This window comes from Danio aesculapii, chromosome 23 (assembly GCF_903798145.1).
Source record: "Danio aesculapii chromosome 23, fDanAes4.1, whole genome shotgun sequence".
Classification (NCBI taxonomy): domain Eukaryota; kingdom Metazoa; phylum Chordata; class Actinopteri; order Cypriniformes; family Danionidae; genus Danio; species Danio aesculapii.
Genome location: NC_079457.1, coordinates 7505947 through 7525946, shown reverse-complemented (window position 1 = coordinate 7525946; position 20000 = coordinate 7505947). Strand labels below are relative to the sequence as shown.

At 36.4% G+C, this 20000-nt stretch overlaps 1 protein-coding gene across 1 annotated transcript in view; it reads left to right on the top strand.

Annotated features, from left to right (window-relative positions):
- Nucleotides 1–16528, top strand: part of elovl4b (ELOVL fatty acid elongase 4b) — a 26363-nt gene extending 9835 nt beyond the window's left edge. The window contains 4 exon segments of the mRNA XM_056449186.1: nt 2593–2673; nt 7140–7311; nt 9921–10048; nt 14985–16528. Of these exon segments, the coding sequence (XP_056305161.1) occupies nt 2593–2673; nt 7140–7311; nt 9921–10048; nt 14985–15260 (657 nt within the window). The 3' untranslated portion in view covers nt 15261–16528.
- The last annotated feature ends 3472 nt before the right edge of the window (nt 16529–20000 follow it).

Below are 20000 nucleotides of genomic sequence, written 5' to 3'. Positions count from 1 at the left end.
CGGGTCACCTTTATCAGGCTTGCGTTTCCACTACCAAGGGTACCCTTTTGCTGGGTGTGGTGTACGACAGAAAGTTTCAGTCGACGTCATTCTTGCTCTAGGAAATGTCTACAATAAAGCTGTACAGGTCGCTCACATTTCATATGAGAAGCTCTTCTCACAAAACAGATGCTTCATACACATAAATACTTGTGTAGAAATGTTTATTAATAACTTTTCTATGAACATGAGTTGATTATAACTGCAGATCAATGACAGTGTGAAACAGCCTACTGTAACGTCTGTAATTATATTAAATAACTAAATAAATGAACATATATAAACACATACAGCCCCTTACAGTCTCCGATATGTTCCCAACTACAGAAGAACACACACAGCAGACATTTCGCCCGTATTTAGGTTCAAAAACAACACAAAATATAGCCCACAGTCAGTGAAAACCTCTCATCTGTGTATGTAATCTTCAGCAGCACATGTAACCTCTATTAGACAGTAATTCTGTCATTCCCAGTTCATATTAGTCCAAAAGGTGAAGATAATAAGTTAGTTAATCATGGCATTTTGTTCATGTTTGCTGATAAATAATGTGCTCCTTTTTTCCGGCTTCTCCTTTTTTTCACGCTTCACTCTCGCGTTTGTCAGTGTCTGACAGGATCGGGTTTCAAAAGCACGTCAATAATCAAGCGCGGGTTATTATCATCAGCTCAAGAAGTTTGTTATTTCAGATATAGACGCGCGACTGTGTATTTCAAACATGGCAGGTTTTTTGTTTTCATTCTGGCTTGTAGAGTAAGCGTATGACGTATCTCTATAAACCAATATCGTTCAGCTGTGCGTCTAGCTCCGCCTTTTGGTACCCTTTCTCGTGTTTGGTACCCTTTCGAAAGGGTACCGAAAAAGTGGTACGGTTCGGTTCAGTACGCCTTTTGACAGTGGAAACGGCCATAAAAGCATACGAAACCAAACCGTACCGTTCCGTACTACTCAGTGGAAACGGGCCATAAGTCCCAATTACTCGCATCCAAATAAAAGCTTGTTTGACATAATATATCTGTGTGTGTATTATATATATTTATTATGTATATTTGATAAACCCACATACATAAATACAAAACTATACAATTTTTTTAAAAATATATTTATATTTAAATGTATATATACGAGTGGGGGGCTGTTATCATGCTGCGTTAACGCGAGACTCTTGTCGGCGATAAAAAAAATATCAATGTTAATCTATTCTCAAAGTTGAGTTGGGAGCTGGGTCTATTCTACGCAAGCTATGATGACTTTCACCTTGATATTTTAGCGTGGATGTATACCTGGTCGAATTGCACTGTAGGGGGGAGAACAAGTATTTGAACCTGTGTGTATTCTTACTGTGAAATTACCCCATCAAACGTGACGTGCTAACATGGATGCAGTTCACTAGAGAGAAATCTGATTATGTTAGCTCCAACTCTAACTTTCAGGCACCTGTAGATTTTATGCGTTTGAGTAAAACATACAAATAAAATTGACCGTGTGCTTTTTAAAATGAATGACGGTGAATGGAAGTCAAACCGGTGAGCCGTCTGACAAAAGAAGTGTCTAAATGCATTCTAGGTGAATAAAGTTTTGTTGAATGTATTCAAAGTAGTTTTGTTAAATGTATTCAACAAAAAATACATTAATATAAGATTTCAATTATAACAAATAAAATTTGTTACAAAAGAGTATTTTTACAGCAAACTTAGGCTATATGAAGTTGCCAAAATTGTTTCAATGTTTCCTGTTGCTATTTTGGGTTTTTTCAATCTAATGTTTTTTTTTCTTCTAGTCTTATCAGGTAAAATTCCAAAGCAATCCAAGGTGTTGTAGCTAATAAATCATATTGACAGGAGCAGAAATGAAAGGATTTAGATTCGAACTGAAGTGTCAGAAAATGTGCAATAGGCTACCATAAAAGGCGCAAATTCTACACAGTTTTGCAGCCTTAGAAGGCTTCAAAGACTATTAAAATAAAACGGTCTATTGTTGCTCAAACGTGTGAGCATTTAGTGACTTTCCACTGACAACATTATGTGTAGATAGACCGTTAATGACGATACTACCGTTTACAAACTACAGTGGCACCGCCAGTATTTTGGAGCCACAGTATCACGATACTACCATAGTACCAGTAAACCGTGCAACCCTAATATAATATATATATTTCCAGCTAAACTGAAAGAAATAAGACTTTCTCCTGAAGAAAAATATAATAAAGAAATAATATTTTAAAAGTCCACCATCACAAACAAAACAAATTTAAGTCACAGGTGGACTAATAATTTTGCCTAAATTATGAAATTATGGATTAATAATTATAACAATACAACAACTATAGTAATAATATAAACAATTCACCTAAAAACTAAATGCATTATACTACAATACACAACACAACTGTATATATCAAACAATTAACAAACAGTTATGAATAGACATAGAAATGCACAGATTGTGTTTTCCAAAAGCTAATCAACTGTGTCAAATCAAGCGCTTATCACAGGCAGGCTTTAACCTTGGCTTCAGTACATCTGAATAATGTCTGTGTGTTTTTCTGCGCAGCTGCTCCTGGGCTCCAGAGCAGCCGGATACAGCTACCTCTGCCAGCCTGTCAACTACTCCAATGATGTTAATGAAGTCAGGGTAAGAAACACAGTATGCTGTCTTCCCTTAGCTATCCGAATGAGGACATACCTTTTAGAGGGTCTTAAAAAGTAATAAAAGTTGATCGACCAATTTAGAGCAACTGAAGGCCCGTATAAAGTAATAAAAAATGTAATTTTGGTATTAGAATTTTGTAACATTTTTAGTTATACAATGTATAGTTGTATGATTAAATCTGCCAGAATTTGTTTTTGAGACTATTCGGATGCTAATTGATAAACTCCTGCTTGAGGCGACAACAGCCAACCACCTGCACCATGACATACACTGCCTGACAAAACTCTTGGTCGTCGATCTCAGTTGTAAAAGCAACAAATATTAACTTGACTTCTAGTTGATCACTTGGAAAAGTGGCAGATGGTGGATTTTTCTGCTGAATCATCTGTTGAACTGCATCCCAGTCATCACAAATACTGCAGAAGACCAACTGGAACCCACATGGACCCAAGATTCTCATAGAAATCAGTCAAGTTTGGTGAAGGAGAAATCATGGCTTGGGGTTACATTCAGTATGGGGGCGTGCGAGAGATCTGCAGAGTGGATGACAACATCAACAGCCTGAGGTATTGAGACATTTGTGCTGCCCATTACATGACAAACCACAGGAGAGGGCAAATTCTCCAGCAGGGATAGCGCTCGTTCTCATACTTCAGCCTCCACAATCAAAGCTCCTGAAAAGCAAAGAAGGTCAAGGTGTTTCAGGATTGGCCAGCCCAGTCACCAGGCATGAACATTATTGAGCATGTCTGGGGTAAGATGAATGAGGAGACATTGAAGATGAATCCAAAGATTTTTGATGAACTCTGGGAGTCCTGCAAGAACGTTTTCTTTGTCATTCCAGATGACTTTAATAATAAGTGATTTGAGTCATTGCAGAGATGTATGGATGCAGTCCTCCAAGCTCATGAGAGTCAAACACAATATTCATTCTGTTTTCACTGCAGGCATGACTTTATTATGCTATACTGGACATTATTTCTGTTAAGTGACAAAACTTTTGTCTAAGCAAGTCAGACCTTACTGTCCTAATGAAATCATTAACATCAAGGCATGATTATATTTTATTTGGTAAAATAAGCGTAATCTAGAGGCCTTTGCCTTTCATATAAGCCACTTCTGATACCAATGATCAACTAGAAGTCAAGTTATTATTTGTTGTTCCTAAACTTGGATAGGTGACAAGACTTTTGTCAGGTGGTGTTAGTAGGAGGTTCGATTTAACTTATGAACCTGCACGCCCAATAGAGTTTCATGACACTTTATATACTTTATATAACATTTCTTTCTTTGGAACGAGTCTAACATTTTTAAGAGGTATTGAATTTAACTCTATGCTTCTTTTTAACCTCTTTTCTATCATTAATAACACGGTGAGAGATATCACATGATTTTGTTAATCTGAAGTAAAGTCTTCCAGATTTAAAACCTGATATATACCTGAACACACGTTTTTTCCTGGGAATATTTTTTCAAAGGAGCTGTTGACATGGAATAGAAGCCAGATTTTGGTAAAAACCCAACAATACAAACATAAAACTATAACAACAAAAAAAAATCAGATAAATGAGTTCTGTGTAATAATAATTAAATGAAACAAGGAGAAAGCACTGAACTACTGAAACATATTGGCTTTGGTGATGGCAGCTTAAAAATGCCTCTCATATGTAGAATGAAGTCACATGAATTGCTCAGGTGTGAGTTTGTCACAGACTTCAACAGTGTCAAAATCTTGATGGTTCAGTGTGTCTCGTCTATCAATCTGAGATTTAATTTGTATTTCTATTGGGTTCAAGTCAGGTGATTGGCTGGGTCATTCCACAGCTTGATCTCTGAAAGTATTTGAGAGTTTCCTGACTGTGGATCATTGTCCTTGCTGAAATGTCCACCTGTGGTTTCATCTTTAATCATCCTACTAATGTAGATGTTGCACTGAAGCAGCTGATATTCATTTAACACTGAGGAAGGGCAGAGGGTTGCTGATGAACTACTGAGAGATTTCAGCTACTGTCTGGGCTTTCACTGCCTTTCCTACACCTTCCTTTCTTCACATGTTCAATACTTTTTCCCCTGCATCATTCATTTTATTACACATAAACTTTGTTTGTAAACTAATTAGATTAGTTTTCTTTTCATATATGGATTTCTTTGGTGTGTATCAACTTCTGATGAAAATTTCAGTCAACAGCACCTTTAGAAATATGTTTTCTAAGAAAAAATGGTGACGTGTTCAATACTTATTTCCCCTGCTGATATATATATATAGATATATATATATATATATATATATATTATATATATATATATATATAATTTTTATTTATTATTATGTCCTGATATGGAAAATCATTAATTCAATATGGTGTGCGATCTCTTAACATGACTGTACATATTTTAATTCTAATGACTATACGACTAGCTCCCTAAAACGATCTTAGGACCATTAGTGCTCAGCAGGGATTTGACAGCTGTAAGGAAAAGGGAGAAGTTGAGATCAAGGCTTAACTGTAATCAGATGGCTGGATGGCTGAATCCCCAGAAACGCGTCCAGTGACGTGGTTAGAGTTTCCATCATGCTGTTGTGTTGGCATGAACCCTCACTCTCATTGGCCGGCTGGGTTTGGCTGGTTTGCATGAGGACAGTGATGAGGTCAGGAGTCTCGCCACCTGCAGGCCACGCCTCCATCCTTACAGCGCTGCAGCAAATGGATGGAAAGAGCCGATTAAATGCAACTGCATAGTACAGATTGTTGAGAAAAACTGTCCTGTTGGCTTGAGAAAAAATTGATGTCTGACACTGTTTTGTAAATTGGAAGAAAGAAGGAATGAAGGGAAAGAAAGAAAGAAAGAAAGAAAGAAAGAAAGAAAGAAAGAAAGAAAGAAAGAAAGAAAGAAAGAAAGAAAGAAAGAAAAAATGAGAAAGAAAAAATGAGAAAGATAAGGGAGAGAGAAAAAAGAAAAAGAAATTAAGCAAAAGAATGAAAGAAAGGAAGAGAGGGAGAGACAGAAACAAAGAAAAGAGGAAAATGAAAAAAAGAAAGGAAAGGGAGAAAGAAAAAGCAAGAAAAAGACAGAGATAAAGGAAGAAAATGGAGAAAGAAAGAAAAATAGAAAGAAATTAAGGAAAATAATGAAAGAGAGAAAGAAAGAAAGAAAGAAAGAAGAGAAGAGAAGATAAGGAAAGGGAGAAAGACAGAAGATAAGGAGAAAAAAAATAAAAATAAATTAAGCAAAAGAATGAAAGAAAGGAAGAGAAGAAAGAAAGAAAAGAAAGAGGAAAATGAAAAAGAAAGGAAAGGGGAAAGAAAAAGCAAAAAAGACGAGAGAAGTAAGAGAAAATGAAGAAAGAAAGAAAAATGAAAGAAAGAAATTAAGGAAATAATGAAAGAAAGAATAAAGGAAGAAAAGAATAGGAAGAAAGAATAAAGAAAAAGAAAGATATATAGAAAATGAAGAAAGAAAAAAAAAAAGAAAGAAAAAAAAGAAGGAAAAAGGAAGGAGAAGAAAAAAAAAAGATAAGGGAGAAAGAAAAAGAAAAAAAAGAAAGAAGAAAGAAAGAAGAAAGAAAGAAGAGAAAATGAAAAAGAAAGGAAAGGAGAAAAAAAAAAGCAAGAAAAGACGGAGAGAAAGAAAAAAAATGAAGAAGAAAGAAAATAGAAAGAAAGAAATTAAGAAATAATAGAAAGAAAGAAAAAGAAAAAAGAAAGAAAGAATAAACACAAGAAAGAAAAAAGAAAGAATAAACACAAGAAAGAAAAAAGAAAGAATAAAGGAAAAGAAAGAAAGAAAAGGAGTATGAAAAGGTAAGAATGAAAGGAAAAGGAGAAAGAAATAAGAAAGAAAATGAAAGAAAATTGAAAAAAGGGAAGGGGAGCAAGAAAAAATAAGAAAGAAAAAGAGAGAGAAATGGGAAAAAGAAAAGATAAAAAGAAAAAAAATAAGGAAACAAATGAAAGAAAGGAAGAGGAAAAAAGAAGGAAGAGAAAGAAAAAGAGAGAAAAGAAGGAAAGAGAGAATGGATGAATAAAGGAAAGAAATTGATTTTCACAACACAAGATGGAAGATCATCCAAAGTTTAAAAAGAGAAGAAAACTGTTAACAAATTGTAACTCCTATTCCTGTTTATGCTTTCTAGTAAAGAAAGGTTCTAATAGAATTGAGCAGATGGTCAACATTTAGCTAACTTGCTTCTATGTAAACACTGCATGTACAAATCCGCATTTTGCTGACATGTCTTACCAGTGTATTAGCCTTCTAACACATCATGTTGCTTCAACACTATAGAGTGATTCACTGAAGTCAACATTTAAGTTTAATATATTTACTGACATCGAGATGTTTTTTTCTAATCATATAATCAAAATTTTTGCATACGCCATATTTATAAAGGAGATCTGTAAAATAAAAAAAGATAATGATTGATAGATATGCATCTGCTGTGTCTGCAGATAGCGTCAGCTCTGTGGTGGTATTACATCTCGAAGGGAGTGGAGTTCCTGGACACGGTTTTCTTCATCATGAGGAAGAAGTTTAATCAGGTCAGCTTCCTGCACGTCTATCACCACTGCACAATGTTCATCCTGTGGTGGATCGGCATCAAGTGGGTTCCTGGTGGACAGTGTGAGTACACACACACACACACACACGTTTGTTTTTGTGAATTGTGGGGACATTAAATAGGTTTACATTGTTTTTATACTGTACAAACTGTATTTTCTATTGCCCTAACGCCTAAGCCCAACTTTCACAGAAAACTGTGTGCGATTTTATTTACTGAAAAAAAAAAACATTCTGAGTGGTTTAGAAGCTTTTTAAGAAATTAGATATCAGCATTTTCTCATGCCCTCATATTTCATTATCTTGTAATACTCATGTCATTATACAGATTTGTGTCTTGATATGTCATAAATAACATATTACCTATACAGCGCAAATGAAAAATGGCAAAAAAAAAAGTTCTTGTGAGTGATCTACTTACAGTATGTGAATGAAATGCACACAGACACAGCAGCTAATTTTCAGAATGTCTAACGTGATGCATAAACCAGAGCAAATCAGGTCGCTAACAAGCAGAGCTGAAGATGACGAGCTCTGTGTAATCTACTGACAACATGAATACAAAATGGGTTAAGACATGCTTTTTGCAGCAAAAACCAATTAGGTGATTTCTTTAAATACTATACGTCGATAAATTTAGCATTTAGAAGAGCGACTCCTACAAATGCATATGAAATAAGGTCAACACACAAATCATGGTGTCTGCATTATGTTTGCTAATGTTTCTATCAATGTCTTTGGTAAATCCTGACAGTAGTTTTTAACGGCCAAAAAAGTTACTCTTCAATACTTTTATACTTTGCACCTATAGGCCAAATATTTATGAGCATGTCAACAAAATGTGGTAAAGAACCTATAAAATGTACAGCAATGTACATATAAAGACAGACAGACAGATAGATAGATATATAGATAGACAGACAGACAGACAGACAGAAAGATAGATAGATAGATAGATAGATAGATAGATAGATAGATAGATAGACAGACAGACAGACAGACAGACAGACAGACAGACAGACAGACAGACAGTTAGAAAAATGATGAATAAAATACAGATAGCCAGATAAATGTATAGATAGACAGACAGACAGTTAGAGAGAAAGACAGACAGACAGACAGACAGTTAAATAGATAGACAGACAGTTAAATAGACAGACAGACAGACCGTTAAATAGACAGATAGACAGACGGACGTACGGACAGACAGACAGACAGTTAAATAGATAGACAGACAGACAGACAGTTAAACAGACAGACAGACAGTTAAATACAGATAGATAGACAGACAGACAGTTAAACAGACAGACAGACAGACAGACAGTTAAATAGACAGACAGACAGTTAGACAGACAGACAGACAGACAGACAGACAGACAGTTAAATAGACAGATAGACAGACAGACGGACAGACAGACAAACAGACAGTTAAATAGATAGACAGCCCGTTAAATAGACAGATAGACAGACGGACGTACAGACAGACAGACAGACAGTTAAATAGATAGACAGACAGACAGACAGACAGTTAGACAGACAGTTAAACAGACAGACAGACAGTTAAATACAGATAGACAGACAGACAGTTAGACAGACAGACAGACAGACAGTTAAATAGACAGATAGACAGACGGACAGACAGACAGACAGACAGACAGACAGACAGACAGACAGACAGACAGACAGACAGACAGACAGACAGACAGACAGTTAAATAGACATATAGACAGACAGACGGACAGACAGACAAACAGTTAAATAGATAGATAGATAGACAGACAGACAGTTAGAGAGACAGACAGACGGACGGACGGACGGACGGACGGACGGACGGACGGACGGACAGACAGACAGACAGAGTTCTGCATTTTACTGCTTTACCAAGCAGAGAACCTGAAATAAAGGAAGGATGAGGAGATTTAAGGAATGAGAGGAAAGGTTAGGAGAGCTTAGGGGGATGTAGAAGGGGTCAAAAGGTTCGACTGGGTACAGATGGTCAGTGGGTTAATAAGGAGGAAAAGGTGAACAGAGGATAATGATCTGACATGGGTCTGTGGAGGACTGGGCTGGGATACTGTAATCCTGAGTCTCAACAAACGTTGCTGACACTTCCAAAACATTTCATACTTGCTTCTGTGTTTAATCTTGTTAACTTAAAGAGATAGCTCACTCAAAAATGAAATTTACCTTATCATTTTCTCTATGTCATGTGGTTTTCATCATTTATGAACACAAAAGATATTTTGAAGAATGTTGATGCACCCATTGTCTTCCATAGTAGGAAAAAAGTGACTATGGAAGTCAATTGGTGCCAGCAACCAACATTTTTCAAAATATCTTCTTTTGTGTTCAACAGAAGAAAGAAACTCAAATAGGTTTTGAAGAAATGGAGGGTGAGTAACTGAGCAGAGTTTTCCTATTTGGGTGAACTATCCCTTTAAGTAAAATAAAGCATGACTCATTCATAAAACTTCTTTAGATTTCTGTATTACGAGATATTTCCACAGAAATATGACAGTTGCCCATGTTTAATGAAAGAGTCTCACTGCCTCAAACAATATACCATAATCTTACTTTTCCGTGACACACAATCCTCTAACTCAATCAATATTTTGTTAGACCACTATATTTGTTGATGTTAAATTTAACTAAATCTCCATCTTCCTCCACAGCTTTCTTTGGCGCTACAATTAACTCAGGCATTCATGTGCTGATGTACGGCTACTACGGCCTGGCAGCGTTTGGCCCCAAGATCCAGAAGTACCTCTGGTGGAAGAAATATCTCACTATTATTCAGATGGTAAAATAAACACCACACATCTCTCCCTAGTTATTTATTGTAATAATAAACAATTGTCTTCCATGCAACAATACAATGGATATTAAATAACACATCTGACTAGCTGAAATCCATTGTTGCATGGAAAATAATTGCGTAATCAACTGATTTGTACTGCTATTAGTTTGGACAGCTCAAGACACACAAGTCAAATCATCAGTTTCAGTTAAATATTAATGTACAGTAGTTCGGAACAGTAATATTATATGAATAAAAATATATTTTGCATCGATTGCAGAATTTAATATTACTTTATAATTACTAAATAAACATGTGTTATAAATATATCTGTGAATGAATGTCGCCTCGTTGTTCCATCCCAAAGAGGGAAGAAATCACTTTCCCGAACTCTCACATTCAATCTGCCCAGTTGGTGGAATGAACTCCCTAACTACATCACAACAGCAGAGTCACTTGCTGTCTTCAAGAAACGACTAAAAACGCAACTGTTTAGTCTCCACTTTCCTTCCTAATCTGCAACTGCCTCTCTGGCTATACCACTAACTGTGCCCTCCCTCTCTCTCAGAAAAAGAAAAAAAAAAAAAAATGTACTAATGCTTTGCTTCTTAGACTTTACACACCTGAAACTTGTCTATAGCACTTGTTCACTGCTGCTCTTATAGTTGTGTAATTTGCTTCCTTGTCCTCATTTGTAAGTCGCTTTGGATAAAAGCGTCTGCTAAATGACTAAATGTAAATGTATGTAAATGTAAATATACAGCTACAAACCAACACAACAAGTGCCAAGAAAAAACAAAAATATTCATTCATTCATTTTCTTTTCGACTTAGTCCCTTTATTAATCTGGGGTCGCCACAGCGGAATGAACCGCCAACTTATCCAACATGTTTTACGCACAAATGCCCTTCCAGCTGCAACCCAGTACTAGGAAAAATTTGTAGTGGGAGTTAAACTGGGAAACTGGGAGTTAAATTTTGTAAATTGGTAGCTTTACAGAAGGAGGGTAGGTTAAAGTCATTAACTGACCATTTTAAGCAAAATGGTTAAAGGCAGGGGCATAGTGGACATTTTAAAAGTGGGGGGGACGGCTGTATGAGATCATACGTTCATATAAATATTAATCACCTGTTTCTAAATGGTCTGTCTCTAAAAGTGAGAGGGACGTATCCCCCCCGGTTGCTACACCCCTGGTTAAAGGTACATGAAAAGCTTTAAAATGTGTATTTTTGTATTTGATGTCTGAAGTAATACTAACTGAAATATGAAGAGAGGGACATATAGTGAAGAAGATTTTTATTTACTAAACCTATATAAAGACGCATTTAATTGGGTGAGTGGAGGGCCCTACGTATCTGCCATTATATATTTTGAAAACAGGTGATAGGTTAAGGCAAAGGCGTCATAAAAGAGCATGGGAGAGGACTTGGGGATGCATTGAGAACCCTCTGTGTCAGAAAGGCATGAAATGTATACAACACATGTTGAAACTGTCATGTATGCTTGAAAAGACACATACTGTATGGGAGAGGAGTCCAGTTTAGATGTTTGAAACATAGATACCAGTCATGATTACCAAATGTGAACTGTATGTGGAAAAACGGTCATGATTATATTAGATCTGTACATTATAAGGGCCAACAAGACGAGGGGTCTTTAAATAGGGGTCGTAAAGGAGTAGGAGCTGGGAGAGGCCTGTTGAATCAGTAAACAGCTGTGAAAACACAAAGGTGGGAGGAAGCAAGGATAAAGGGGATAGCAAATTTGAGGGGCACTGGATTTGTCCTGGGGAGAGACTGAGATGGGTCTGCTCCAGGCTGTCTCTGCTTTTTTGGGAAATATTCCAATAAAGTATATTCTTCTGATATTCATAACCCCAGTCTGAGCTTGATTCAGTAAGAGGAAAGCCAGAAACCACATCAATAGTAGCCTCCTTTTTTAAATAGAACAACCAATTGTGTTTAGTTCTTAATCACAGCTCTGCTAGTGAGAGTGGTTTAGCTAAAGTGCATCAAATGAAAAGCAAATAAGAAACGTCTTGAAAATTCTCTATTACTCACCTTCATGTCATTTGAAACCCTTGAGATCTTTTTTCATCTTCGGAGCACAAATTAAGATATTTTATGGCCTGTTTCTACTGAGTGGTACGGTATGGTACGGTTCGGTACGCTTTTATGGTCGTTTCCACTTTCAAAAGGCATACCGAACTGTACCGTAACACTTTTTGGTCACCCTTTGCAAAGGGTATCTGTCACGCGAATACCCTGTCAGAAAAGTCTAGTGGCTGGGAATGATCTTTTTACAGTGTTTTCATGTGTTTAGATGAATATGGCCAGGGTGTAAATGCACAGTACTGTTACGAGCTTATTGCCACATTATATCATTATGAGAACATGATATCATTGCCTTCAGTGATTTCCTGAAGATAAATACCAAAAAAATAAACGCAACTGGAATAACTACAGCAGTCGCCATCATCGAGCTCATACAAAGTAAGAGATCGTGAGGACGTGTGATAACCTGTGCAGGTGTTGTAGTGCTGTTCCATTTCATAGGGGTAAAATTTGAAGCCCTTCTCCATCACACTGTGTTTCAAGGGGGCCAAGGGGAAGGGGTAGGGGTAAAAAACAGAATTGGGATAGAGCCTAAAACATTCCTTGTGACTTCATAGGTTCAACTGTTATCATACGAAGCTCCTAGAATACTTTTGTGTGCCAAAAAAAAAACTGTAAACAGCTTTGTTCTCCTACTGTATATCTACTTTTTCATGTCAGATCATGGTATCAATGGCAGCATTGCCTATAGTAAATCCAAACTCGGTCCTGGAGCCAGGAAGTTTCTATTATATCTAGTAAGAGTCTGATTAGCTACTTCAGGTGTGTTTGATTAGGGTTGGAGCTTAGCTCTCCAGGACACCGGCCCTCTAGGACCAAGTTTGGACACCCCTGCCCTAATCAGACGTACAGTTGAAGTCAGAATTATTAACCCCACCTTATTTTTTTTTTCCCAAATGATGTTTAACAGAGCAAGGAAATTTTCACAGTATGTCTGATGATATTTTTTCTTCTGGAAAAAGTCTTATTTGTTTAATTTCGGCTAGAAAAAAAGCAGTTTTTAATCTTTTAAAACCATTTTAAGGTCAAAATTATTAGCCCCTTTAAGCTTTATTTCTTCCGATAGTCTACAGAACAAACCATCGTTATAAAATAACTTGTCTAATTTCCCTAACCTGTCTAGTTAACCTAATAAACCTAGTTAAGCCTTTACATGTCACTTTTGGCTGTGTAGAAAAATATCTAGTCAAATATTATTTACTGTCATCATGGCAAAGATAAAATAAATCAGCTATTAGAAATGAGTTATTAAAACTATTACGTTTAGAAATGTGTTGAAAAAATATTCTCTGCGTTAAACAGAAATTGTGGAAAAAAATTATCAGGGGGGCTAATAATTCCGACTTCAACTGTATGTATGTACAGTATGTTTTTTGCAACACAAAAGTATTCCTGGAGCTTCATATGATTACAGTTGAACCACTAAAGTCACATGGATTGTTTTACAATGTTTTTGTTTCCTTTTCTGTACTTTGAAAGTTTTGTGACATTTGCTGTTTATGAAGGATAAGGGAGTAATTAATAAAACAATTGTTGCATTTTTGGGTGAACTAACCATTTAGGAATCCCCGTCTTTTTAAAGTAAAACTTACAAAATCTCTTAGACAATAATTCAGTCTCTGTCTTCAAATATTTATAATTCTAAAGCCCATGATAATGAGGAAGAACACCAACAGCCAAACATCATTTCTCTTGGCAAAAGAAGCCATTTTAAGATAGCATTTAAAGGTTTATACATAAAGGTGCCTCAAAGTCCCATTAACTCTGCGGCCATCTTTGAAACCCCTCTAAAGTGGAATGGGGAAATATTAAATCCTCTTATGATTAAATTTCATATTTGGAATTTGTAAGCTGTCTATTATTAAAGGATGATTCTAACTTTAGGTGCTCTAGAAGTTACTATTAGGGGGCCCAATTCGTCCATATCCCTCATACCCCATTCTTCAATTTGGGTCCGCGACACATCATTTGGGTGCTCGATTTTCAGTTTCGCAGGATGAGGGAGCTCTCAGATTTAATCTAGAACATGAAAGAATGAATAGCTATAATGATCTATATGAAAGAATTTTCATCTATAAGATGAAAAAAGGTCGCTTGATCTTCAGTGTCATACCGATACCCAAAACAAACTTGCAGCCAATATATGGCAGTGGACATTTCGAGTCTTGTTGGTTTATGAGTGCATTTGTTTTCAAAGCTTTCAAATAACAACATTGTTTGGCAAAATTCACATAGGCTGCATCCAAAATCGTCTGCTACTCAAGTATGTACTACATTTGAATTTACTACACAACCTTTAGAAAATTAAAGCTGCGTGGAGTTCCGATCATCACCATATGCAGACAATTCAGATCTGATTTGAGCTGCGGATATGTTGAAATATTTGAACTCCTGCAAGTAGACCGTATGCAACCGGCCGACTGTATGTGATGTATTCCAGTTGTTGTCCAAGCTTATTATTATTAAATTATTAATAAATTCTAGAATTAAATTAGCCAAAATTTTTATAATTAGCTTCTCTCCCATGGTGCACGACAAACCTTTCAGAAAAAATGCTGTGCGACTGCCACAATGGGGCGTATTCTGATACTCGTGTCCGAATGTCGTGTGCAGTGGAAAAGCGACTTATGAATTCATACATACTACTCCGATTTCATGCTTTTTTTTAACATACTACATAGTATGGAAGTGTGCGATTTCGAAATCAGCTTTAGTGCACATTTTAAGCAAGTGTTGATGAGCAGCGTATTGTACTTATTTCAAAAGTAAAATCCATCAAAAGTTGCACACACATCTGCTACATACCTAGTTTGCTTTGTTTTCAGATCCAGTTTCACGTCACCATTGGCCATGCCGCTCACTCTCTCTACACGGGCTGTCCATTCCCAGCATGGATGCAGTGGGCTCTGATTGGCTACGCCGTCACATTCATCATCCTGTTCGCCAATTTTTACTACCAGACCTACCGTCGTCAGCCACGTCTCAAGACAGCCAAATCCACAGTTAACGGTGCCTCCATGTCAACCAACGGCACCAGCAAGACAGCCGAGGTCACGGAAAACGGAAAGAAACAGAAGAAAGGAAAAGGAAAGCACGATTAAAACGAATCTTGGATAAACCATTACAGACTGTTTGGTAATTGTAAAAACAAACATGCTGATTGTATTTCTGGGACAATAACCACATGCAACGTGATTATTCCAAGTCATCGAGCTGCTTGTGACAATCTTTATAATCTAAAATGTCCCTTATGGTATTCCAAATCATAAAAGCTAATTACTTGGAGATGTTTAGTTATCATCTTTGTTGGACTTTTCTACAGAATTATAGTTACATATGCTTTTTTCCACAAACTTAGCTTCATTTATTTTAATGTTACGCTTATTGTAAGATTGCTACATAAATGGCTAGTCTGGATGTGTTTCCACTGGTCTCAGCGGCAGTCAGAATTCTCGACACGTTTGGATCCTGAAACAACAAACGATGTTCCTTTTTGAGTTATTCGAGATACGAAACCATTTCGCTTATTCCATTTTCTAATTTTATTTTTGTTAAAACCATTATTAGTATTATTGTTTGTCTGATCCTTCATTTGTAGCGAAACAGTAGTGTTTAAAAAGCTCTGGTGACTATTAGCACGAATAGGCAACTTTTAAAGTGGGAATCCAATTCTACCAAAGAAAGTCTAATGTACATTTGGTGGCTTTATAGGTCATGTTTATATTCATTTCTTGTATCAAACGCATTCCTAAATTGCATGCAGTAATGATTGTGTCATGGCTTCATACTCAGGTAGTTTCACACACACACACACACACTTGTATATATGATTTACGAGGACTTCATAAAGGCGTAATGAACTTTATACTATTAAAAACTACATACTGTATGGCCTTACCCTACCCCTGAACCCCACCCTCACAGGAAACATGTGAGAAAATGAATGCTTGAATGTCAAAAGGCCCTGTTAAATATTACATTTAAGCGTTTTGAATTATGAGGACAATGTATGTCCTCGTAAACCAAATTAATAGAGTACAACTAGGTCATACCCATGTCATTATACAATTTGTGTCCTCGTAATACACATAAACAAGTACACACACACACACACACACACACACTCACACACGTCCTAAATGTCTATCCGGGTATTGCTTTGTGAATGTAGCTTTTCGTTCCCCGTTATGAAAAGTTTCCTGTGATTATGAAATCACAGGACAGATGATAGACAGCTCTCAAAACCTGTTTGAAAACTGCTGTATATTTTCTGTATGAATACTGTTAAATTCACATGGGAAATACGCAGCATGTTCTAGTGATCTGCAACGTCAGTGTTCCTCTTAATAAATATTTATACCAACTGATACAGGACTGAATGAAATAAACAGGATGTCAACCTCATCTACTGTCTTTTTACTCTATTTTGACATTTTTTACATTTATATATGATGTACTTCTCATGATATTTATATAAACTGGGTAATAAGCAAGAACTGTCCCCTTAAGCTACACCTGAACTTAAACTTAACCCATGTAGTTACCTTATATAACCAGTGCAATCTTAGATAAGTACACGCTAAGAACACAACTGCAATAATAAAATGCAACCAAGGAGATTGTATATGCAAATTCAAGCATTAATATTAAAGTTGATGTTTAAATTTCCGTTCACACCAAAAATTATAAAATGTATGTGTTCATTTGTGTTACAATTCTGATAGGAAAGTCCACACTACTGTACGGAAACACTGGTCAATTTAGTGTTGGAGGTTTCATGGCTAAATTTGAGTTAATCTTCATTGAATGCACATTAGAGCACCACCAGTAAGAGCAGAGTGAGAAGGTTTAATTAGCAAATTAATAGCACAGTTTTACCTAAAATATTGCAATGGACACAACATTATGGGTCACGTATCAGTGTTCATAGGAGGACGAATTGTTGGTGCGCTTCTCGCTGGCACATCTGTGACCAATGTCATGTATCAAGAGCCATGGTACCCAGAGTAATGTCAAGAGGAAGCAGTTTGAAATGGATGTCCGGGTGCTAACCTAGGTTGTATACAAAAACTCATTGCAGAATTGAATGTGCACTTCAACTCTCCCGTTTCCACCAAATATGTTTGTCGGGAGCTCCAAAGTGTCAATATACATAGCTGGGCTGCTATAGCTCATGCCAATGCCAAACTTTGATTTTAATGGCGCCAGCAGTGAAAATCTTGGGCTGTGGACAATGTGAAACATGTATTGTTTGGTGATGAGTCCACCTTCATTGTCTTTTCCACATCAGGGCGAGTTATGGTGTGGAGAATCCCCAAAGCTCCCAGACTGCTGCAGTGGTGGGGTGGAGCAGTGATGGTTTGGGCTGCAATATCATGGCATTCCCTAGGCCCAGTACTTGTGCTTTGGGTCAGTCACGATACTGAAATTTTAAAAATGTCCATTTCCCACTAACATTTAAGCAATGAGCTTAAGAGCTCTTAAACATCGCTGATTTACCATTGTGTTCACGTGCTGAACAGAAATGGCTGTGATTGGCCGTGAAGGTCATCAGTTCACCGAACTCACCACTGTTTATTGAGTCTAACCACAAGTACAGGAACACTGGAGTGTTTTAAAGCCACAATTCATCAGCGGACTGCTTGTATGACAACTTATAGACAAACCAGCTGATCGACGTGACTTTGAAATGCTCCAGTGTCCTTGTATCTGTAGTTACACTCAGTAAACAGCGGTGAGTTTGTTGAATTGATGACCATCACGGCCAAAACTCAGTCACTTCTGTTGAACATTTCTGTTATTTCCTTTAAATGTTAGCAGGAAATTGACATTTTTAAAATTTCAGTACCAATTGGTATGAAATTCCAGTATCGTGACAACTACCGAACCTCCTGGAGGACCATGTGCACCCAATGGGTCAAACATTGTATCCTGAAGGCGTTTCCGTGTATCAAGATGATAATGCACCAATACACACATCAAGACTGGTGACAGAGTGGTTTGATGAACATGAAAGTGAAGTTGAACATCTACTGTGGCCTGCACAGTCACCTGACCTAAATATTATTGAGCGACTTTGAGGTGTTTTGGAGAAGCGAGTGAGGAAATTCGTTCCTCCACCAGTATCATGTAGTGACCTGGCCACTATTCTGCAAGAACACTGGCTCAAAATCCCCCTAGCCATTGTGCAGAACTTGTATATGTCATTCCCATGATGAGTTGATGCTGTATTGGCTGCAACAGGAGGCCATCACCATACTAATGAAGTAATGTGTTCTAAAACCAGGCATTTCAATTTCTTTGCTCAACCCCTGTATGAATTTATACTAACATTAAAAAACATAGATAGTTACATTCTCATTATGTAAAGAAAACAAATGCAAAATTTAACAATCGTACATTTTAAAATAAATTACCAACACTATCGCCAATATGTATGGACCTTATTCTGCAATACGAAAGTGCGCTCATTTCTGCGATTGTTTTAGAGCAGGGCCTGTCCAAACTTGGCCGGTGTCCTGCAGAGTTAAGCTCCAACTTTCCTCAACACACCTGCATGGATGTTTCAAGAAAGCCTAGTAAGAGTTTAATTAGCTAGCCCAGGTGTGTCTGATTGGGGTTGGAACCAAACTTTGCAGGACACCAGCCCTCCAGGATTGTTTGGGCACCCCTGTTTTAGAGCTTCAATTTCAGTGGGAGAAATGATGGAGTAACAAATGGCAGAAAACGGTCAAACTACTTGCTCTACAAACAAGTGTGTTTATGACAATACATAAAAATTATATAATTACAAAATATCAGTTTAACTGCTCCATATAGACCCCTGTAGGTCAGAAGAGGTATTGCAACATGTATCAAAGTATACTTTCGAAGTATACATTCATATAAATTTAGTTTAAATTTTGCTTGAATTGAATTGTATTATCTTAAATTTTCTGAATATGTTTGGTGACTAAAATATTATTTTAATAAATATATCTGTTTAATAAATCTATTTTGTTTAAATGTATCAAAATACATTGCCTACATTCACTGAGAAATGGAGAAATATATTCATTTTCAAAATGGGCTGTACTCAATTATGCCGAGCACTGTATTTAACCAGGAATTATGCAATATAATGTACTATTTGTGACTTCTTTGTATATTATTTTAGTTTCTTTCATAGCCTGGACACTCTAGAAACTACCAAACAAATGCTAACAAAGGCGTTGCATCCATTATATATTGTTATAGTAAGTTGAGAATGGTCTTTCACCTTTATCTTAGTTTTTCCTTGCTGGAGCTCTAATTAAGTGTCCTGTGGCCATGATGGAGCAGGCCAGAGCTTTGAGGAGTTGGACAGACAGATCTGGTCTAATCAGGCTGTAAATTGGCTTTCGCTGTAAAAGAGCTTATATCCACGTCAGAGTTTGTAGCGCTATTCAGGTCACGGTGGGGGGAAAGCTACACCAGTATCGAACTAAAACTATTAAATAGTTGCAAACCGATGCAATAAAAAAAATTGACAGTATTTTTGTTTTTACATGCAGATGTCCATTAAAGATATAAATGTTTCAAATAAGGACATAAATGTGCATTATAAAATGAAAATAATAAAATAAAATGCTGCTCTGATGAGAACAGACAAAAAAGTAAGTACTCTTAGGAAAAAAACATCAAATTTCACATTTATATAAAGTGTGCATTTCATAAGTCTCATTTGTTAACATTATTCAGTGCATTAACAAGTTAATAATATTTTTTGGTAACACTTTAGAATATATATATATATATATATATATATATATATATATATATATATATATATATATATATATATATATATATATATATATATA